The 24,341-nt window shown below is 43.4% G+C and overlaps 2 protein-coding genes across 2 annotated transcripts in view; one reads left to right on the forward strand and one right to left on the reverse strand.

Annotated features, from left to right (window-relative positions):
• LOC134372946 (zinc finger protein 208-like) overlaps positions 1-24,341 on the forward strand; it is a 563,224-nt gene that overhangs the window by 390,279 nt on the left and 148,604 nt on the right.
• The window catches only part of LOC134371657 (uncharacterized), an 89,465-nt gene that overhangs the window by 13,000 nt on the left and 52,124 nt on the right, over positions 1-24,341 (reverse strand). Inside the window, 6 exon segments of the mRNA XM_063088513.1 lie at positions 713-834; positions 4,143-4,392; positions 7,889-7,963; positions 17,175-17,214; positions 17,486-17,525; positions 20,452-20,595. Of these exon segments, the coding sequence (XP_062944583.1) occupies positions 713-834; positions 4,143-4,392; positions 7,889-7,963; positions 17,175-17,214; positions 17,486-17,525; positions 20,452-20,595 (671 nt within the window).

The raw sequence follows: 24,341 nt of genomic DNA on the forward strand, positions 1-24,341 counted from the left end.
TTGACAGTGGGAATAGGAATCTCTGGTAAAGGGGCACAAGAGATGTTTTGCAAAATATCTCAGCACTCTAATGTGAAGCCAGGTTTGAGCAATACTCAGAGGGGCAAGGCTAGCACACCTGCCACCTTCTGGCTCTACTCTCCCTTTGGGGCCTTGCTGTCACCAGTATCCAGACAGTGGAAGGAACAAAAACAAACATGGAGAGCAGACAATATAGACCAGAGGTGAGAGTGAGGGTATGGCTGGGATGTTAGTTGGAGAGATTGGGGGTTTCATAGAAGTCTCCACTGAGAAGGTGATATCACAGTAAAGACCCAGGGAAGGAAGGGTGTTTGCCACCTGCAGCTGAGGGGCCAGAGTTCTAGGCCGAGGGACAGCTCCAGTGTAGGCCCTGAAGCGGGAGCAACTTTGGCCCCAGGAAAAGGGCAGAGGCCTGTGTGGCTGGAGCAGAGTGAGCGAGGACACAAGCAGGAGATGAGGTCACAGGTCCTGGGGGAAGCAGGTCAGCCAGGGCTGAGGTCTCCAAACCTTTCTCTCCCCTACCTGAAAAGAATTTTGGAAACAACGTATTTCCTCACCCATTTTAAGTAAACATGTAATTTTTTCTTTATTCTATAAACTAAAACACTTACAAATAATATAATATCTTCTATATTTTAAATATACCTGGTAATGTTCAAGTAAGCCCCAAGAAATCCAGGGCCGCCCTTACCTGAGATGTAGAGGACTGCAGGGGGAATGCCTTTGGTGGAGCTCAGAAGTCACTTCTGTGCATATGCAGGAGATGTCTGTTAGATGTCCCAGCAGATAGTAGAGGAGTCTCGACACAGGATTCTAGAAGTCAGAGGAGAGGCTTCTAGGGGAAATGCAGACAGGTAGGTGGTGTTTAAAGGCATGAGATGAGATGATAAGGAAAGGCAGTGGGTGTAGTTGGAGAGAAGAGGTTTAAGAACTAAGCCACGAAATTCTCCCACGTTAAAAGAACGAGGAGTTTAAGAAACACTAGAATAGGAAAGTGCAAAGTGATTAGGGGGGTGACAAGAAAAGTAAAACAAATATATTTTTAAGGCTAGTGGTATATCCCCAAAGCCAAGAAAAAAGGAGTGATCAATTATGCAACATGATGCTGATAGAAAAGGAAAGATGAGGAAAGGAAATCAAATACTGGATTTAGAAATGGGGAAGTCACTGGTAATTCTGAAGACGAAAGGATCAGTGGAATGCTGGATGTGAAAACTTGATTGGAAGGTTTCATGGGAGAATGGGAGGCAAGAACCAAAGACAGAGTAAAAATAAGTTTTTAATGCATTGTGCTATTCAATGGAACATAGAAGAGGGGTGCTTACTACAAAGAGAAATGAAAGAAAGTATTTTTTGTTTTAAAGATGGAATAGCAAGAAAAAGAAAAGGCTTTATTCTGTGTGTGCTTTAGCGGATGATATCACCATCTGAGCACACTGACCAAAATAATTCCCTTGAAGTAAAAATTGATGACAGAGTGGATGCCATACTGTCCTGGGACTGTGAGTGGGGTGGCAAGTGGTGCACAATTGCAGGATCAGCAACAGCCAGGAACAGGGACAGACCATTCCCAGTCAATACCGAGTAGAGAACACAGGCCTCGAGGCAGGTGCGTAGGCCAGTTGAAAAAGATCACAACCTCTTACTGTTTGAAATAGGGGAAAAAACAAACTATTTTTTACTACTCTCACTAAACAGTATACTTCACCTCTAGTCACCAAAATGTGTGTGGTTTTTCCACACTGACCAATTCTCCAGAGATCTCCCAGCTATGTGTCCTACAGTTTAACTCAGTTCTGACACTATCAAGGTAGACTACAAGGTAGCATCACATTTCACTGGCTAAAGGCTCAGTCCCATGAGACTGCCCCTCACTTCAGATGCCACACCCAAGTAGTACTTGCCACATATGCTTCTGACTGGCTGGATAAATATCCTGGCTCCCATAACACCCTCCTCGGGTTAGATTAATTTGCTAGGATGCCTCTTCCATCTGGCTGTTCACCTGTAATATCCTTTACAACAAATGGGTAAACATAAGTAGAGTGTTTCCCTGAGTTCTGTGAGTCTGTCTAGAAAATTAATAGAATCTGAGGAGGTGGTCATGGGGTCCCTGATCTATAGCAAGTTTGTCACACGTTCAGTTCCCAACCTAGGACATGAGGAATCCAAAGTAGGAAGAGTCTCATGTAACTGAGCCCTCAACCTGTGGGATCTGGTGTTACCTTCAGGAAGACAGTGTCAGAATTGAGTTAAATTATAGGACACCCAGTTCCTATCCGATATGGAGTTGCCTGTTAGTGGAAAGAAAGAAATCCCCCACATTTTGGTGGCCAGAGTTGAAGGACTCTGTGCTGTAGTGAGTGTAACCCCTCACACCCTATCCTACACCCTACCTCATCCCAGGAAAAAGGAAGAGGGTGACCCACAGATGAATGTGTGGAGTCACTGCCCTCTGGATGAATAAGGATTGCAAATGGAAGCTAGCCTCTGATGCCAAGAACTATAAAACGCAGATGCTTTATAGACAGTTTTGCAATTCTCATTCTCATCTGCAAAATTTAAACAAATTTTATATGTTAGATTATAAAGACAGTAATCAAGATATCACAGCATAGCCATCCATTCCAATCAACTCACCACTCATCTAGACCCCGATTCACCCATCTCAAAAATGAGTATGACTCATTTCTGCTTTCTCTCTCTAGTTTTTTTTCCCACTTTCCTGTGTTTTCCCTTGGTTTCTCTTCTTTCTTGTGCCCCTTGCCTCTCCTGCTGTTTCTCCCCTCCTTCGGTCTATTGTTTGTCTTACACCTGCTCTGCTACATTCTTTTGATTTGTATGGTCTTTTGTTCTTTCTCCCCAATCTTTTTTTTGTACGTGAGTGTGTGGCTGGCCAGTACTGGGATCTGAACCCTTGACTTTGGTGTCACCAGAACCACATTCTAACCATCTGAGCTAACAGCTAGCCCTCTTCCCCGTCTTTTGACTGCCCCCAATTTCATACTTCTGCCTCTTCCTTTCCCCATCTCTGCTCCCACTCTGCTCCCCATGTTAAATTCCCTCTTCCCTGTTACACCCGCTTGCCTCCACTCTCTGGCAGCCCCAGATCCTGTTTCCACCTGCTCTCGTTGTCACCAGTTGCCCCTCATGTTGTCCCAGCACCTCCTTGCTCTGTCTGCCATGGCTCCAAATCTTTATCCTCTCCTCCCATTCTCTGTCTAAAGTGCCCCCCACCCCCTTGCTGCCCCTCTCCCTATTTTGCTGTCCTTTATCTCTCTGGAGATCGAGCTTTTCTCTAAATTTCTCTAGTTGATTTTCTCTCCCTGCTACTTTCTCGGCTTCTTTTCCACTCTTACTGTCTCTGCAAATGCCTCACCCCTCCCCTACTTTGACATCTGTTCATGGTTTCCCTTCATTGCTTTTTCTTAGTTTTTCGATTTCCTCTCAGTTGCTCTGTCTCGCTTCCTCCTGATCCCCTCCCCACACATTTAGAGGGAGGGATATGGAATAAGACGCCCGTCTCTCGGAAGAGCACATTTTCCAGCGGGGTGGAATTTGGGATGGAACAACCGTGCATGTCGCAAGACAGGCCCAAGTCACCTCCCACAAGGCGGGGTCGGGGAAGCGGTGACTGCGAAGAGGCCTGGGGAGCAGAAGGGCCCGGCCCAAGGAGGACAAGGGCTGGGGGTGGATTAGGAGAGCGGTGGGGTCGGCAGCATCCCAGCTCCGGGGAGAGGACGCGGCCTCTCCAGAATTGGGACGGCCGGCGCTGCCCTCCAGTTGCCGAGAAGGGGCGACGGTTGGGGGACAGGAAGGGTGTGAATCCCCCCTAAGGGTGAGGACTTCACACGGCGCGGGGCGGGCGGAGATTCAGTGAACAATTTTAAATAGCAAGATGGTGCGTAAGGAGGAGTCTACCTGGCCTGAACGCACAAACACCGGGGGAGGGCCAGCCTCAGAGCCATTATAACGAAAGGGAAGCGACCCCCCCAGTCTCACGGCGACGTCTGGATTGGCGGTGCAGGGATTTTAAGGTCTGTAGAAACGCCCAGATCCCGGGTAAGAAAGCGCTGGGGGACTGCGAAGCGTACGTTTAACCGAGACAGAGGGACACTCACTCGCCGCGGTGTGACCGTCTCTCCGAGCGATCCGCTTCCGGGTCTGCAGAAAACCGCGGGGGCGCGGAGCGGCCAGGCCTGCGTAGGGCCCGCGAGCCGGAGGACGGACAGGGGGCGGGGCGTGGGCGGGGCGCGACGGCACGGGGGCGGGGCAAGGACCCGAGGGAGTGGGCGTGGCCGGGGCGGGGCCTGCGATTCCCCCCGCCTTGCTCCTGGAGCGTCTGTGTCTTCAGGTATTTGGAGGCAAGACCTACCAGTGATGAGGGAGCTTCTCTGAGGTCGGTGGTGGGGTTACTTGGAGTGGCGTTTGGATACAGGAAAGTTCCTAGCATTAAAAGTAATTTAAGCATTTTAATTAAACAAGCCCTGGAATTATCTGTGAAGCGAGTGCAAAGTAGAATGTGAAATGCAAAAACTGCCTGGGCAGAAGATGCAATTTCATGCTGACGCCCAGCAGAACATACTTCCTATTTCTATTCCCTATACACTCCGGAGAGAGTGTCAATCAACCCTGTGATCGGGTCCTGAGACTTTCCTAGAGACAAGATTGGGAGGTAGGGCGTGAACGGCTAAGGCCTCTGTTAAGTTCGGTAACCAACTGCTTCTTTATTTTTTTATTTTTATTTTTATTTATTTATTTATTTATTTTTTAAAGATGACCGGTAAGGGGACCTCAGCCCTCGGCTTGCTGTTGTCAACACCACGCTCAGCCAGTGAGCCAACCGGCCATCCCTATACAGGATCCGAACCCATGGCCTTGGTGTTATCAGCACCACACTCTCCCGAGTGTGCCACGAGCTGGCCCCCAACCGCTTCATTAAAAAACCACAATTTATGGGCCGGCCCGTGGTTCACTCGGGAGAGTGTGGTGCTGATAACACCAAGGCCACGGGTTCGGATCCCATATAGGGATGGCCGATTTACTCAGTGGCTGATCGTGGTGCTGACAACACCAAGTCAAGGGTTAAGATCCCCTTACCGGTCATCTTTAAAGAACAACAACAACCAGAATTTATAGGGCTGGCCGATCATCACAGTTGGTTAGAGCCCGGTGTAGTAACACCAAATCAATGGTCGGCTCCCCAAGCCGGCCAGCCCCATAGCAAGAAAAATTAAAGAAAAAGGAATAACTTAAAAAAAATAGATATAAATTACATCGTTCATTTTGTTTTGTTTTTTGTTTTTGAGACGAGTTAACCTCAAATACCTTTGAGAAAAACTTTGTTGACATGTTTGCATCAATAATTGCTAAATAGAATGTATTTTCAAATACACTTTACATTTTGAAAGTAATTAGAAAACTACTTTTTATTTAAAAACTGTAATCTATTTTATGTCTTTTCTTTGTTTTCTCTTTCTGAATGTCCTGTCAGGTGTGGATGACAAGGCCTGTAAAATAGTCTTTGGAAGGGCTGGTCGGTTAGCACTGTGAGCGTGCTGTTGATAACACCAACCAAGGTACGCGGTTCCATCCCTGTTAACGGCCAGCCATCTAAAAAATAATAATTATAAAAAATCTTTAGGAGACATTTGGACTTATTTTCACCTAAAGAATAACAAAGTTTGCAATATTTCTAAGGGTAGTTCGTAGGGAGGTTAATTCACTTTCATATGAACCCTGAAGAAAGTAAACCTAGATTATCAAATTTTACTGTCATTTCTATTGGCAACAATTTTATGGCTATCTCTGTGAATTATCTACTATAAAGTATGTTTTTCTCTCACGTCCCTACATGTGGAAGGTTTCATCCATGGAGAAGTGGTAATCAATTGAAATATGATAATGTTTAAATAGAAGAGTTAGCATATTTAAAATATTTTCCTTGTAAAATGAGCCAAATGTCCTGGTGTGGTACATAGATGAATATAAGATATATCAGCACAGTTTTAAAAGATACAGTGTCTCAGATAGATTTTGGGATGTTTACAAGGCAGATTATTCTGTATTATGCAACACTGCTAAGTAGCTATGTCACCAAGAAAGGATTTATGGTGTGGACTTCCATGATCCCAAACAAAGAGATGAATTGATCATGCAGTTTTTTGTTCAATTCAAACAGTAGCCAAGAAGCTGATTAGAGCTGAAAGTTATGAATCCATTTTGTAAATGGGGAGTTTTGTTGCTTCTAAAATTTTCAAGGGAACAATATGGACATGATGAGGGAAATAACTGAAATGAAGCAGGTTTTCCAGAACTCACTGCCTTGGGATAAATTTCACGAACTCAGTGTCAACATCTTGTTCTAAAGATAAACAATATTATGTGGCTAGCACTGCTGATCTATTAATTAATGCATGACATGCTTGTTCTGAACAAGTTATTTAGATATTGCTAAGAATAGCTGAAGCCTGAAGCTTCTACTTCAGGTTGCATGTAGATGTTTTTGGCTCCCAGTGATACTGGGCACACAGGTCCAGCTGCCTGCACCCTTTCAAAAAGAAACAACTCAAAAATCCAATGCTGGTGAAAATGGGAGTCAGCTTTAATTTGGGAATACAGGTGACCTGAGGAGAGATGTTAACCCATCTCTCCCATAAACCTGAAGGAGAATGGCCAGACTAAAGCCACTCCAGAGACTAAGATTTACTGAGAGGTTTTTAAAGAGGGGGTTGAGGGAATGGAACATGGGAAATGAAGAGCAGGAGGGATGGGGATGTGAGCCATGAAGGCTTCATGCAAGGTCTCCGGTACAAAGTCTCACCCAGACTCATCTGGTTTCTGCTCAGTACTTGTCTCAGGGTCCTGCTGCAGCCTCAGGCAGGCTGAAAAACAACTTTACATTTACATAAATAATCTCATCTTGCCCCATAACCAAGGTTCAAAATATTAAATAACCATGTGAAAAGAGAGAACTCAGTTAAATGCATGCCAAGAAGAAAAACTGTCTTTTTAAAATCTTTTAGAGCCCATGTGGTTTTAGGTCTCAACATGGCTTCAGTCCTGCTCACTCCAACACCATGATGTAATCACTAACCAGTGATTATGATTTTTGGTGTTCCATGAGATAGGACAACTGTACCTGGAGCTTTTCCCCTCTCTTTGGAAACTCCCTTATAAAATGCCTCTGTTTGTAACAGAATTTAGAGCACTTTCCAACTCTGTCGGCATGTGTTTCCTGGGTCAACCCTCAACAAGAGCCTTGATTTTGGTCCACAGACATATTCAGAAGAAATTTTTAAAAATCTCCTCAATTATAGAAAGATTTTGACATATTTTGACATATGCCTTTTTATAATGTCATTAAAAAACACAAATTATTCAAAAAAAGTTTTTAAAACTAGGAACTGCTTTCATCTATTGAGTACATATGATAGCCTGTGCCACCAAAAAAAAAAAAAAAAAAAAAAAGGAGTGAAAATATTTACCCCTGTCCAACAAATTTGGATTTAGGTTAGGAGAGATTTTATTTAGAAAGATTAGCTACAGGGCCGAGCCTGTGGCACACTTGGGAGGGTGCTGCGCCGGGAGCGCAGCGATGCTCCCAGCGGCCGCGGGTTCGGATCCTATATAGGAATGGCCGGTACACTCCCTGGCTGAGTGCCGGTCACGAAAAAGAAAAAAAAAAAAAAAAAAAGATTAGCTACAACTACAAGATATGCAAATATCCAATAGACTCACAGAAAAGAGCTTTTCTTTTATATGAAAAAGTAAACAAAGCTAGAAAGCCCTGGGTATGGGGCAGTGGACGAGCACCTGGCATGCCCCATAGTTATTCAGGGAATATTTTATCCGAAGGTCAGCCTACACTGTGGAGGAGATGTTAAAGGAGGAAAGGTTGTTCTGAATTGCAATGGCCAAGGGTGGTCCAAAGATCAGGGGCCTAGGAGAAAGAGGGAAGTGAAACTAAAGTTAGATTAAGTCAAGTTAACAAGCATTGGTCCCTCTAATTGGTGGTGATGAACAATTCAGTAATCCTTTTTTAGACAAACAATGGGAATTTGGAGGTTGTATTTGGCTTTTTCTTATGTAAATAAGGTGGCTATCATTAGACAATGAAGTCCTATGATGACGTGTGCTTCTTTGCAGTAAACTTTTTCCAGGAAAAGGAAGAGCGGGGGTGTGGTAGGTTCTTCAACCTTTACTCTTTCCCAGAATTATAGGGTTAGAGTCAACCCTACATGTCACCACATGTTATAACACCAAACGATATTCACAAATATAACAAACATATTATATTTGAAAAATAGGATATTAGAACCTTTAAACTACTTATAATAAGAACCATAAACTAGCCCCAATACCTTGACCTATGAAGAGCATTGAAGGGCCCTGTGTTCATTGCAGCTGTGTTGTGTCTATTCCTGTCTCATACAAGAGACATCACTATTAAGTATTGTAAGGTGTGGCTTTAAATCACCAAAGTCAGCAGTCTGTGTAACTGTTTTACTGAGCAAAAGCCTACATTTTTATCACTACACTTTTCCCTTTTACATTTTTCTGATGATCATGGAAAAAAATTTGCAGACACCATCGTGAATGTTGCAGTCACTAATGAGAAAATTCAAAAATTAAAATTTTAATTGACTTGTAAAATGCCTTTATAACTAAATGTGCTTATCTCCTAGGGCCCCCAGAATTCTGCCTAGTTAATAATCAACTGCTAGCAGGCATTTCTGCCTTTGCAATCTTTCTAATTTGGCCTCTTGCATTTCTAATTTTGCCTGTTCACCTAAGTCACACGAGTAAGGAAAAACAAAACTCAACAGCTGTTTGTCTAAGATACAAGATTAAACCTAAGTTTATGCCCTATAAGTACCCTGTTAAACTCATGTTCAGGGTCTCAGGCTTTCAGAATGTAAGTCCACCTGAGTCCTGCGTGTAATAAACTTTCTCGGACTCCCTGAGTGTCTGGAGCTTTCTTGCTGTGATCATTCCACAACATCACGATCACACATTACAAGCAATAATTGAAATGTAAGGTCCATGTAACACTCAAAAATTAGTATCATTATCCTGATATCCCCTCTTGGATCAGCTGAGCCCTGATGAAGACAAGGGATAGTGTTTGAGTGAGCAAGACTGAAGCCATGTTGGGACCTAAAACTACCTGAGCTACAGGGTGGGGGTGTGGGTAGATTTTAAAATGGACAGTTTTTTTCTCTCCCACTCTTTTTTCCCATCCCCTGACTTTCTTATCTTGCTCACTAAGTAGGAAAACAAGGCCGAGAAGCTAATTAGTACTTTGCAGAGCTAACAGTTCTTTCTTTGAGACTTGCAGAGTTTTGAGAAATGATCAAGGCCAAGTGACTGAAGCTGACCTTGGGCACCAGCCAAGTAGACCAATACAAATCAAAACCTTGCAGGGTCCTGAGATAACAGCAGAGATGAGAACAGAAACCAGATAAGGCCTGGGCAAGGCCTTGTACCCAACTCATAGAAATGAACCCCTCGTAACTCACATCTCCTGCTCTCCTGCTTTTCACCTCCCACAATCCATTCCCTCAACCCCTCCTTTAAAAACCCCTCAGTAAATGTAAATCTTTGAGATGGGGTAGCCTACCACCTCCTTCAGCTGAATACAGCTGCTTTTCTAACACCAACCATTTGACTTCTGAGGTTTTTTTCTTTCCTTCTCAAGGGGGTGGGCAGCCGGGCCTGAGTCCGGTAACAATAGGAGTTCGCTCTCTGTAAGAGAAATAAACTGATGAAAATAAACTTTTATTAGTGTGAAGAAGTCTGTTTTCTGTGACTTGGGAAGGAAAGCTGTAGGTGAATTCTCATTCAGATTGAATGTACAGAGTAAGTACAGATATAGATGAACTAGATAGTTACTTTAAACCTCTCTGTCTGCAAACTTGCCGAAAGCTCTTCCTGTAATCCCCACAGGGACCTATTGAGGATTTAGTGTATCTAAACTAGTAAACACAAACTGAACTTAATTACCCAAGAAATTATCCAAGAAACACACTTTATATCACATCACAACTGCTGTGACTATACACTGTAATTAACAAATGAAAACAAAATCTTCTCCCAACCCAGAAACCCTCTCCACAAAGGTAGCAGAGAAAAACAACACTTTTATTCACTGATTTTAATATAACCAGAATTCCTGTGAATACTGCCAATCTATTTTTGGAGTTATGAATGTGAGCACCCTATTTTTCTTATTATCTCTATACCTAGGATGAACTATGTTAGTGGATTTCCTAATATGAAATCTTACCTGCATTAAATCTTACCTGCATCTTATTTGTACATTGTCCCGACCCGCGGGATATTCAACACAGACCCTGGAGGGGAGAGTGGGAATTGGATGGGACAAGAGCCACGAGAAATGGAGACAAGACAGTATTCTGATCAAGTCTCATTTATTAGCCAGAAGGTCATAGATTATATAGCCAGCAGGAGGGAATCAGCAGATAAGGAAGTATGCAGATGTTTTCCGGGAAAAACCACAGGGCAAGTCGTTCCGGGAAACGGAACATTTCTCAGCTATCTAAAGCAATACAGCCACATTATCTATGCCTAGGGCTGTGCAAGCAATAAGAAGGAGAAAAGGGCAGAAAGGTCACAGCATTTATATCTTTAGTGCCAGAGGGCTATTGGCAGAGCTTCATGACCCTGGGCAGGCTATGACCCGGCTCTTTGGCCCCGGACAGGTCCCCCTTTTTTATTTTTTCAAGCCAAGAGAACCTCTCGGGAACTGTGCCTGTCTTAGGTTGGGGTAACCTATCCCGAGCATGTTACCCGTCATAGAAACGGGTTGCCATTAATGGCAGCCTTTTGTTTAGGGTGGTGCGGGGGACTTACCCTCTTACCCATTTTTGGCTATCCAGTTCAGCTCACAGAGGCAGCATTTGTTGAGGTGAATGTGGTGGTATATAGGCACCACTTTGTTCTTGCATCTCAAGGCATTGATAATGGACCTGTATAGGCCTTGCCTGAATGGCCTCAATTTGTTGTTTCACAAAGGCTGTGACTTTATTAAGTAAAAAGGGCCCCAAAGAAAGCAAAAGAAGCAAGCCCACAAACGGCCCTAAAAAGGGTAAGAGATAAGGCAGGAATCCATTAAGTCTAGTCCAAAGGGGGCTTTCTGCAAGTTGTTTTCTTCTCTTTTCTAAGTCGTCTTGTAGTTGTTTGATACGGTCTCGAACTATCCCAGATTTGTTGGCATAGAAGCAGCATCTTTCCTTTAGGGCTAAACAAACACCTCCTTGTTCTGCAGTTAGTAAATCGAGACCCCCTTCTGTTTTGTAAGACTACTTCTGCCAGGGAATCTAATTGGTCTTGGAGGTCCTGTATAGTTTGGGAAAGGGCTTATACATCCGAAATCAGCTGGGTAGACAGTTTTGTATATTGAGATAGAGAATGGGTGAGACCGGCAGTTCCAGTAGCAACTGCTGCAGAAACTCCCAAACCAGCAAGTAAAGGAATAAGCTATACAGCCCTTTTAGATCTTCCAGCTTTATGCTCAAAAGTAGGGACAGGGACGGGTTTGCTCCCAGATATAACATCTACATCGGGCAGAAGGAGAGCCAAAACACATAACCCTGTCCAGTTAGTGGGCAAATGGGTATAAGCTTTATTGCTACCGCAGACAAAAACTGAACTGTTATGGGAACATAAGGAAGTAGAAATGTTGATAAATGACTGACAATTTGCAAATGTAGCAAACCCAACATCGACCTCAAAACTATTATTTACTGAAGGGGAAATGAAACAAGTAGCATTATAAAACTGTAAAGGTTGTACCTGCAAAGGGAAAGTTAATGAACACTGATGACCATCAGAATAATTAAAAGACAAAGCGGGAAAAGCAACAGGGACAGGCTGTCCTACTATCTGACAGAGCCAACAATTTTGAGCAAGATCAGGATTGGTGGCATTAAGCAACTTATGAGTTGCATAAAGAAGGTTGGAGGTCTGAGGATCAAGCTCTAAATCACCCCTGTTCAGGTGCCTCGTTAGCGCTGTAGGTAGCGCATCAGTCTCATAAATCACCCCTGTTCTTGGGCAGGGCCAGGGGGTAATAGGTAAGTTGAGGAAACAAAATGTCATGCATTTCTTGAATTTTTGTTTCCACTTTAAGAATTCTAGTTTGGTCTTGAGGGCCTCCTCCATCAGATATGTGAATGAGGGAAGTGGTGGACCAACAAACAGGTTGACCTACTGAACCTGTACAAGAGGCTTGGGCATACTTATTAGAGGCAAGCCCAACAGCAGAAGGAGGACCTGCAAGATCCCCTCCAAAAGTCCCCGCATAGTTTTTAATCAGGGTGGCTGTGAAGTATGTTTGGTTTCCAGAAGTGCACAATTGGTATGAAGAATAACAAGTGCTATGCAAACGTGCTGTAAGGACATGGCTTAAGGCTCCCACCACTGCTGGCTATGAACTTAGGTTTTTCAACACAACTATAAGAGGGAGATGATGAGGACAAATAAGCTGAACGGGTGTCACAATCTACAACAGATATGTATAATGTAGGAGGACTAGAAACGGTCCCACCCTTGCAATCACATGGTTTTCCATACTGTTTGTTCACCAATTAGCGAGTGAGTCCAGGATCTCCAAAGCCGGACTGGACCTTGGGCAGCTGACCAGACAAACCAACAATCAGGAAGAAAATGCTGGTTGCCATGACCCCTGTGGAAAAGAAAAGAAAAAGGCATTCTCAGGGATCTACCAAATCCCTGGCTGAGAGGTTATGATCAACTTGTTTAACCAGCCGTTCTGGCAGCCATCTGGCTGAGTTATGAGTGCGAGAAAAAACACACTGAACCTCTACCCCAGATCAAAACTGGATCTGGGCCATTCCAGGAGTTATCTAGGGGGTTCTTCCATTTGACCATGGCAAATTGTGATTGGGACTCGGAATGCCAAAAACGGTCAGCTGCTGATTTGCCGTTGACATCAAGATTTAAAAAATTAAGGATGAAAAGGGCATGACTTAGTAAACTCCTGGGGGAGCCTCTTATGGGGTACCATTCCTCCTTTTTTATTTTTTCAAGGCAAGTTTTTAGAGATAAGTGGGCTCTTTTGACAATTCCTTGGCCTTGAGGGTTATAGGGAATGCCTGTAATATGTTGAATTTGTAATCTAGCACAAAAATCTTGGAAAGCCTTGGAGGTATAGCCAGGGCCATTGTCCGTTTTAATCTGTTTTGGGATTCCCGGGATTGAAAAACAATGTAGGAAATGAGCAATAACATGTTTGGTTGCTTCTCCTGTCTGTAAAGTGGTGAGCAAAAACCCACTGTAGGTGTCTCTGGACACGTGAACATATTTTAAATTACCAAATTCTGATAAATGAGTAACATCCATTTGCCAAAGCATATTTGGGACGAGTCCTCGAGGATTAACTCCCAAATGGGGAACAGGCAAGAGTGTAACACAGGAAGGACACTGTTTAACTATCTGTCTAGCTTGTTCTCTAGTGATCTGAAACATTAACCTAAGTGTGTGAGCATTAATATGATGAAGGGAGTGAGTAGTTTGTGCCTGTGTAACAGGATCAGTGGTAATGGTGGCCACTGTTTTAGTGGCCACATCAGCCAATTTGTTTCCCATGGTGAGAGGGCCTGGGAGGTTGGAATGTGCTCTAACATGACCTATAGAAAAGGGCAAACGTCTTTTTTGAATCAGTTTTTGGCATTGCAAAAAAAGCTCAGTGGCAGTGGAGGTATGTTTGATTTGGGGAACTATTTCTAAAAGGGGGATAGAATTGGCTAAATAGACACTATCAGTATAAAGACTGAGGGCCTGATTTGGGAAGGTTAAAAAAACCTGAATAACAGCTTGTAACTCCACAAGTTGGGCAGAAGTATAACAAGTAGTAAAGCGGACTGTGTGATTATTAATGGTATAAGCTGCAGTCCCTGTGGATGAACCATCAGTAAAAACCAAAAGCGCATTAGTTACCGGCGAGTTACGAGTAACTTGGGGAAAAACAAAAGTGTGTAAGTTACAAAACTGAATAAGTTTATTGGATGGATAATGATTGTCTATTGTGCCTTCATAAGAGGCACAAGCCACTACCCAAGTATCAGAATTTTGTAAAAGCCAGTGGACCTGTTGTTGGGTGTAGGGCTGGATTAATGTGTGTGGTTTAAGCCCAAAGTATTTTCTACTATTTTCTTGACCTAATATAATTAAATCTGCAACAGCATCAAAGTAAGGAAGCAAGTGTTTTTTTGGTGATGAGGGTAAATGAACCCACATAATAGGGTTGTTCTGCCAAAATAGCCCAGTAGGGACAAGAGCCGTATTGAATATAATAAATGTTAAGGGTTGGGTATAATCCAAGTAAGAGACAAACTGAGCTGCAATAGCATCTTCTACCTTTTGTAATGTAGTCAGTGCTTCTGGAGAGAGAGATCTGGAAGATTTAGGGTCAGGATTTCCTTTTAAAATATCAAATAAGGGCTTTAGGTCTCCAGTAGTAAGTTTTAAATATGGATGGAGCCAATTTATATTGCCTAAAAGTTTTTGAAAATCATTAAGAGTTTGTAATTGATCTGTGCGGATGGAAGCCTTCTGGTTAGTAATTTTGTGTCCCATCATATGAAACCCAAAAAGGTATAGGGATCATGGAACTGTATCTTTTCTAGAGCTATTTGTAAACCTGATAAAGCTAACTGCTTTTCAAGCTGGATAAAACATTGTAAAACCCTGTCTTTTGAATCGCCGGCAAGTAAAATGTCATCCATATAGTGTATAATGTACATATCTTTCCACAGATCTCTGATTGGTTGGATGACTGCAGCCACAAATTTTTGGCATAAGGTAGGACTATTGGCCACTCCCTGGGGCAGGACCCACCATTGGTATCATTTCATGGGTTCCTTAAAATTTATGGAGGGGAGACTAAAAGCAAAACGTTTTTGGTCACTAGCATGTAGGGGAATTGTGAAAAAGCAATCTTTGAGATCTATAACAGTTTTAAAAGAGCCTGAAGGAATTGCCACTGAGGATGGCAAGCCAGGTTGTAAAGCACCCATAACCACCATTGTGGCATTAACAGCTCTTAGGTCCTGAAGCAGTGTCCATTTTCCAGATTTTTTCCTAATAACAAATATAGGAGTATTCCAGGGGGAGTTACTCTCAACAATGTGTCCTGCCAGTAACTGTTCCTGTACTAACTGTTGGGCGACACATAATTTTTCCAAGGTTAATGGCCACTGATCAACCCAAATGGGCTCGCTTGACTTCCAAGTTATGGGGTTGGCATGCCTTTGGGGTACAGGCTTGTCAATGGCTGAAATCAAAAATTTCCAAAGCCCTGTTTATTAAGTTGGCCTGTTCCCTGAATGGGTTGTAAAATACCTTGTTCCTGTTTTCCTAAACCTTTGCCTGGACTAAATCCTTGAGCCAGCATCTGTGCTGTAACTATTTCATTAGGACTGCACATTATTATTTTCATTTGGGAGAGCAGATCCCTGCCCCAAAGATTGACAGGCAAGTAAGGGATGACATTCGGTTGAATAAGACCTGAATTATTTTCCTTATCTGTCCATGTAAGAAATTTAGAACTGTTTAGGATTGTGGCTTTGTCCAATTCCCTTTAGATTGGTTAAGGTATCACAAAGGGGCCAAGTGGTGGGCCAGTCCTCTTGTCTAATGATAGTAACATCAGCCCCAGTATCTATTAGGCCAGTGAATTGTTTACCATCCAACCATAAGGTAAGAGAGGGTTTTTGATGGGAAATCTGTTGGACCCAGTAAGCATCTGAGGATCCAAAATTGTCTGCACCTCTCACAATATTGTGGGCTTTATTATTTGTTTTAACTAGGGGAAGTAGGATAAGCTGGGCTACTCTTTCTCCTTGTGGAATCGTGACAATGTCAGTAGTTGCTTTGGCCAGAAGCTTAATTTCTCCAGTAAAATCATTATCAATTACTCCAGGAAAAATTTGTAGCCCTTTGAATATTGAACAGCTGTGACCAAGGACAAGTCCAAAAGTGCCAGGGGGCAATGGACCAAAGACCCCTGTATTTAAAATTTGAGGTCCCATTTCAGAAGTTAATACTGTGTGGGAGGTGGAACAGAGTCCAGTCCTGTGCTCCCTGGGGTTGCTCTAGTGAGGTTTGAAACGGATTGTTGTTGGCTGGGACAAACTTGATAGCCCCACTTTGGTTTGGGGCCTGGGGTTGGCCCCTTTTCCTGTTTCCCTGAGGGGGCGGTAAGGGATCTCCCTGAGCATCAATTTTGGATCTATATTCATTTGTGCAATGTTTTCCTCTTTTACATCGTGGGCAAAGTCCAGGAGGCTTGGTGATTACGGCTTTTGTCTGGTATTCCTGACAGCTTTTAGCAAAATGACCAGGCTTGCCACATTTAAAGCAACCTTTATTATTTTGGCCTTTATTAGCTAAAAAATCCTTTACTGTTTGTCCACTGAGGGCTGTGGCCATGGCTAGACCTTGTTGATAAGAGGAGCCAATGTCCAAGCAAAGATGAATATATCCTTGGAGGTCAGTTTTATTTTTGCGGGGCCTAATGGCCACCTGGCATGCAGGATTAGCATTTTGAAAAGCCAATTGTTTTATATAATCAAGATTGGCATCCGCATTGCCTAACAACCTATCTGCTGCTGTCATTAGCTGGTTAACAAAATCCGAAAAAGGCTCTTCAGGCCCTTGTTTTACTCCTGTAAGGGAAGCACTTGAATCCCCCTTAGCTGGGAGCCTTCTCCAAGCCTTTAAAGTGGCTGTTTGAATTTGGGAAAATAGACCTGGGTCATAGTTTTTTTGTTCCTCAATACTAGAATAGTCACCGGAGCCGGTCAAGTTTCTGAAACTATGGTCCACAATGAACAAATATTAAAGGCAGGTTCCAAAACAGATGTCCGAGTTTCCTCCCCAGCTCCTGAGGAAAACATAGATTTCATATCTCTAGAGGACGATTAGGAACAGGCTGCGACACCTGCTGTTAAACCCATAACACCCAAAAAACATCCGGTATTAAGATTTCAAAATAAAGAGAAACCTCTAAATTCTGATCCCTCCGAGGTGGTTTGGGGCGATCTGGACACAGAGGCGCGTCAGATGATGCATTCTTGGCTCAGCGCTTGTCGCACCCTCCCCCTTACAATTTGCCCTCCGCTCCTGCGGTGGTGACGGTATCAGATCCTTAAAAAAAAAATTAGAGTCAAAAGTTCAACAATTAGAAAAACAAATTCTCTTAGAGGAAAAGCTCCAGGTCTTAACGACCAAACTACAAGAATTACAAACAAAACGTAAGAATACAACATGTCAAACTAAAGCGACTGGGTATTGCCCTCCATTAAACAACAAGTTAGCCCCCCCCAGAAAGAGCTCCCATTCATGTAGATCAAAGTCTTTTTGACCAACTTGAGGCCTTCCCAGTATCCAAATCTGTGGATAATGTGGGACGAATTACCCGCAAACATGACAGGCTGGGATTTAATGTTATCAAAGAGCTAAAAGGCACCATTTCCCAATATGGGTCCATGTTTGCGGGTAATTCGTCCCACATTATCCACAGATTTGGATACTGGGAAGGCCTCAAGTTGGTCAAAAAGACTTTGATCTACATGAATGGGAGCTCTTTCTGTTGGGGGGCTAACTTGTTGTTTAACGGAGGGCAATAGCCAGTCATTTTAGTTTGACATGTTGTATTGTTACGTTTTGTTTGTAATTCTTGCAGTTTGGTCGTTTATACCTGGAGTTTTTCCTCTAAGAGAATACGTTTTTCTAATTGTTGAACTTTTGACTCGAAATTTTTTAAAGGACCTGATACCGTCACCACCGCTGGAGTGGAGGGCAAATTGTAAGGGGGAGGGTGCGACAAGGGCTGAGCCAAGAATGCATCATCTGACGCGCCTCTGTGTCCAGATTGCCCCAATCCACCTCGGAGGGATCAGAATTTAGAGGTTTCTCTTTATTTTGAAGTTTCTATACCGGATATTTTTGGGGCATTTTGGGTTTAACAGCAGGTGTCGCGGCCTGTTCCAAATCGTCCTCCAGAGATATGAGATCTATGTTTTTGTCAGGAGATGAAGAGGAAACTCGGACATCTGTTTTGGAACCTGCCTTTAATATTTGTTCATTGTGGACCATAGTTTCAGAAACTTCGGGGAATTTATCTTTATCTTGGATCATATTTTTAATTAAATTCCAAAAAGAAAAGGCAGTTACAGGGACTTTTTCTGGCCCAAAAGTTTCAAAATAATCTTGCAAGGCATCACCTACTCTAACCCATTTTTTATAATTAATAGTTTCTTCCTCCGGAAACCAGGGACAAAGGTCCTTCAAAAAATCAAAGAATTTTAAGCAAATCACTTGACTTAACCTTTACTCCTCACATCTTTAAAGCTTTTTGAGGCCAATCCCATGGCGCACTCGGAAGAGTGCAGCGCTGGGAGCGTAGCAACACTCCCGCTGCAGGTTCGGATCCTATATAGGAATGGCCGGTGCACTCACTGGCTGAGTGCCGGTCACAAAAAGGACAAAAAAAAAAAAAAAAAGCTTTTTGTAACTGTCTTATGTAGATGTCACGACAACTTAATTCTTGTCCCATTATCGGGCACACTTACTCACCTTATCCTGACATGGCAGGTTCCCGCAGCGGACGAAGGTTTTACTCTTTCATTTTCAGTGGTCGACCCTCCGATGCGCCGTCTTCCTCACGGCATCCCCCGTATCCAGTGCCCCACGTTTGGGTGCCAGAAATGTCCTGACCCGCGGGATATTCAACGCAGACCCTGGAGGGGAGAGTGGGAATTGGATGGGACAAGAGACAAGAGAAATGGAGACAAGACAGTATTCTGATCAAGTCTTGTTTATTAGCCAGAAGGTCACAGCTTATAAAGCCAGCAGGAGGGAATCAGCAGATAAGGAAGTATGAAGATGTTTTCTGGGAAAAACCACAGGGCAAATCGTCCCAGGAAATGGAACATTTCTCAGCTATCTAAAGCAAAGCAGCAGGTGATCTACGCCTAGGGCTGTGCAAGCAGTAAGAAGGAGAAAAGGGCGGAAAGGTCACAGCATTTATATCTCTAGTGTCAGAGGGCTATTGGCAGGGCTTCATGACCCTGGGCAGGCTATAACCGGGCTCTTTGGCCCTGGACAGGTCACTTTATTTAAGCTCTTATAAAATACCAACAGTCTCCATGAGAGCCATCCAGCTTTTTCACAGGCCACACAGGGCTTTTGTACAGAGTTGGTTGGTACCTGCACTCTGGCTTCTAGTATGTCCTTAGCTAGAGTGGAAATCTCTTTCTGCCCACTAGGTATTTTGTATTGCTTTAAATTAACCATCTGTGAGGGTTCAGGCAGTCTAGTGGCTCCTATTTAGCACGTTCAATTAAGACTGGCTGGAGGGCAGACTTACATCCCTTCTGTTTTACAATAATAGGTAGGGCAAGCAACACTCATTCAGACATAATATCCATCCCAATAATACATTCAGGTAAAGGAGATGGGACCACCTCAGAAATGCCAATTTCCATCCAAACTTTCACCTTAATCCCCTCAGCCATTGCATCATATCCTTCCAACCTAACCTTACCCTCTGTTAAGATTTTGCTAATAGGCTTTGGAATCAAAGCTGTGCATTGGGCCCCTGTGTCAACAAGCCCAGAAAAGACTTTCACTTCCACACATGGCCATTTTACCCACACATGTGCATATGTCCCCAGCCAGGGGGTGGGCCAGGAGACATTGGCCTCTCTGTCAATTGTCATCTTGATTAATCAGTCTAACCACTGCCCCAGGTAGTTTCAGGTGGGATTTCTCATAATCTTTGCCTTCTGGTTTTCTGAATTCCTCTAAACTAGGATAAATGGGCAGACTTGCTTGGGGCCTTTTAAGGTTGGAAGGCCAGTGGGGGCATCTGCTGGTCCACCCAACCTTCAATAGTGTTGCATCAACACCCTTGTTTCAGCACCATCAGTTTCTACCATATTCATATTCATACCATTTTTCTTTTCTTTTTTCTTTTTTTTTTAAAAAAGATGACTGGTAAGGGGATCTTAACCCTTGGCTTGGTGTTGTCAGCACCATGCTCAGCCAGTGAGCGAACCAGCCATCCGTATATAGGGATCCAAACCCGGGCCTTGGTGTTATCACCATCGTACTCTCCCGAGTGAGCCACAGGCCGGCCCCATACCATTTTTCAATAACCTTCTAAAGATCACTACCCTGCTGGAATGAGTTCCTTGACTTTTCCCTTTGTAAGCACTTTGTCCTTTTAATCACTTTAATGTCCTTGATAAGAGTGAGACCCACAAAGGGGAAGCTGAGAAAGCAAATCAGCAAGGCTTCTCAAACTGTTGCTCGATTTTGCAGAAGTAATGTCACATGGAGCACCCACATAGAATGGGCCCCCTTAATCACAGCATTTACGATAACCTTGGTAATGGGTGTATTCAGTGGGTGACTATCCCGGTCATCATAAAGCCAGTCCCACATGGCATGCATATGAAACACATCAGCTGCTTCATCTGGGGTGCTCCACTTAGCATTTATAGGGGGAGCTGGGCCGTCTGCCTTTTCAGGATAAACACATTTTACAGTGGCTTTCATCCAGTCAGGCAGGCTGGCTGTTCCCTGAGGAATAACCTCCTGTGTGTCTGGGATCATGTACAGACATCTCTGATTGTTCAGTACTTAACTGTGGGTCATGCATTAACATGAACATATTCTTCTACTCTGCAGCATTTAAAATGAAAGATATTGCTCCTAAATTAGTTATTCTCACAATCCATTTTAGTAAAGCTTCCTCAGGGCCGAGCCCGTGGCGCACTTGGTAGAGTGCTGCGCTGGGAGCGCGGCGACGCTCCCGCCGCGGGTTCGGATCCTATATAGGACTGACCGGTGCACTCACTGGCTGAGTGCCGGTCATGAAAAAACGACCAAAAAAAAAAAAAAAAGCTTCCTCAGGGACCTGATGATACCGTTCCACAAAATGTGACAATTGCTTCACACTATACCATCTACTTTCAATAGTTTCTTGGCGTTGCCCTTCCTCCACACTGACTACCTTTTTGGTGACCTAAAGTCTTAGAGGTTCTTTCTGTTGTCCCTGCACAATTTTCCCCTTCGTGGGTAACTTTGAGACTAGGGGCCTGAGCTCAGACTGACTGGCATCTGAGCTTGGTTCAGCCTCAAGGCCTTACCCAGTGCTCTCTTTTACTTTCATTTTAGGCATTACAGATAACAATAACCAAAGAATTGTATGTTTAGCATGCTTCTTATTTCACATTTCCTTGCTTATCCAATAAGCCAATTATTCAAGAGCTGGGTCTACTACTGTAAGAACCCAAATGCCCCAAGGGATCACACCCTGATCACATAAGTCCTTCTTGGCCACACCCCATCATGGCGCTGGTTGCCCTTCTACTCTGCTTCCCACCGGCGTGAATCGCACACCAATCAGCTCACCCCAAGCCCCATGCAGTATGCTAAGTAGGGATTGTATTTTAAGCCAATCAGCCTTCCCTAAAAGCCCTATATATATGTGTGTGTGCCACCTAATAAACGAGCTCTCTCCGGTGGATTGTCAACTGGTGTCAACTCGTCCTTTCAACAACTATCTCTAAATTCCATTGGTAACTTTTACCTTTAGTAACTGATCAAAACTCAGCCATAGTTTCATACAATGGCTGACTAGGTAACCACTCAGAAATCAAAGGTTTCTCATATCCCACCCTTTCATCCATTCCCTTCCCAAACCACATGTTTCTGTGAGCCAGGGCCATTCTAGCAAACACAGTTTCTGACACTGATCTGTACTGGTATGGGAAAAACACAAACTGTAGTATTTTTCCTTCTATGTTCTTACTCAACAACAATCATCAGCATAGAAGACAGACTTTTGACTTCTGTGACCAAATGTCTGGGGATTTTCCCCCACTAGCAAACAAGCCAGCAATTCCCCAGAGAACACCAGCTGGGTACTCTCTAATTCAATTCAATTCTGACACTATTTACCTGGAGATAGCATCAGATGCCACAGGTTGAGGACTTGGTCCCCTAGATAGTCCCCTAATAGATCTGCAACATAACCAGTGCCAGCCACTTTGTTTTTATTTTTATTTTTTTTATAAAAGATGACCAGCAAGGGGATCTTAACCCTTGACTTGGTGTTGTCAGCACCACACTCTCCCGAGTGAGCCACGGGCCAGCCCCAGCCACTTTAGATAAGCCCAAGTAAAAAATGGTGCTGCCCACCTCCTCCCCACCCCTCCCCTCTTCCCTTTACGAGAAGCCTCTCTTTTTCTTCTGCAAAGAGGCAGTTCCCCACCCCGATCCACATTAGCATAATGACCCTCCTTGATGGTATCAGCCAGCCCTTGGCACACTATGTAAGCTCTACCACCCCCACACCTGGTGCTGTCCACCATTTTCAGGGCAGCCCTGGGCTGCTCCACACTTTGGTCGCAGCCCGGTAGATTCTTTTCCTTTAATAAAGCTTGAACGGTACCTGGCATCTTGGCTCACTTTCTTTCATCCCCCACTTCACATTTCAGTTGCAAGCTCAGGCCTCTTGAACTTCTGCCCAATCGGCTATAAATGACGGTTTCTACAACCCCTTCCTTGTGTTTGATTAATTTGCCTGAGCAGCCCACAGAACTCAGGGAAATACGTACTTAACTTTTACTGGTTTATTATAAAGGATATTACAAAGGCTACAGATGAAGAGATATATAGGGTGAGGTAAGGGGGGAAGGGGTGTGGAGCTTCCATGCCCTTCCCAGGTGTGCCACCCTCCAGGAACCTCCACGTGTTCAGCTATCCAGAAGTTCCCCAAACCCTGTGCTCCTGGGTTTTTATGAAAGCTTCTTTACACAGGCATGACTGATTAAATCATTGGCCACCGGTGATCAACATGACCTTCATTTCCTCTCCCCTCCCTGGAGGTTGACCTTTCCTGTGACCAGCCCCCTTCCTGAAGCTACCAAGGGGCTGCCAGCAATCAACATATGAAAAAACTCATCACTTTGGAGATTCTAAGGTTTTTAATTTTATGTCAGGAGACAGGGATGAAGCCCAAATATACATTTTCACAATATCTCACAAATGTTTAGCTAGGATAATGTAGAAAAAAAAAGAAAACTTAAAGACATAAAATCGGGGGGGGGGGGAAAGCAGGGAAATTACAATTGATGACACAAAAAGGAAAAGGAGTAAAACAGACAACCATGATCAATTTTAAGCCCTCCAATTAGATAACCTAGAAGAAATGGATAAATCCCCAGAAATATACAAACTACCATGACTAAATCAGGTAAAAATAAAACATCTGAAGAGAGCTATAATTAGTAAGAAAATACAAGCAGTGGGCTGGCCCGTGGCTCACTTGGGAGAGTGTAGTGCTCATAACACCAAGGCCACGGGTTCGGTTCCCTATATAGGGATGGCCGGTTCACTCACTTGGAAGTCCAGGGTTAAGATCCACTTACCAGTCATCTTTTTTTTAAAAAAAAAAAAATAAGATACAAGCAGTAATCAAAAACCTCCCAACATCAAGACCAGGACCAGATGTCTTCACTCCATAATTCTACCCAACATTTTTTTTTTTTTTTTTTTTTTTGTCTTTTTCGTGACCGGCACTCAGCCAGTGAGTGCACCGGCCATTCCTATATAGGATCCGAACCCATGGCGGGAGCGTCGCTGTGCTCCCAGCACCGCACTCTCCCGAGTGCGCCACGGGCTCGGCCCTAATTCTGCCCAACATTTAAAGATCAATTGACACCAATCCTTCTCAAGTTTTTCCAATAAGTTGAAGAAGGAACACTAAAAAAAATCATTCTATTAGACCACCATTCCTCTGATAACAAACCCATACAAACATAGGAGAAGAAAAAAAATTTAGACCCATATCCCTGATAAATATTGTTGAAAAAATCCTCAACAAAATAATAGCAAAGCAAATTTTACAGCACGTTGAAAGGATTACATACCATGACAAGTGGGATTCACACCTGGAAGGCAAATTGGTTCAACAGAAGAAAGTCAAAGTGTCAATGTAATACAAAACTTTAACCTAATGAAGGGCAAAAACCATATGATTATTTCAATTGATGCAGAAAAAGCATTTGACACATTTCAGTACCAGCAATACTGTGATATCTTATTTTGGTGTTTGTCCACGATTCCTGGCTCATAACTCTCACAGCTCTTGTTATTTCCTAAGTGATTACAACAATAAGCATGGGTGGTGGGGTATGACAACAATGTAAAAAAATAATATTAATAAAAAAATAATAAAACAATAAGCATGGCAATTTAAG

Source organism: Cynocephalus volans, chromosome 3 (genome assembly GCF_027409185.1).
Source record: "Cynocephalus volans isolate mCynVol1 chromosome 3, mCynVol1.pri, whole genome shotgun sequence".
Classification (NCBI taxonomy): Eukaryota; Metazoa; Chordata; class Mammalia; order Dermoptera; family Cynocephalidae; genus Cynocephalus; species Cynocephalus volans.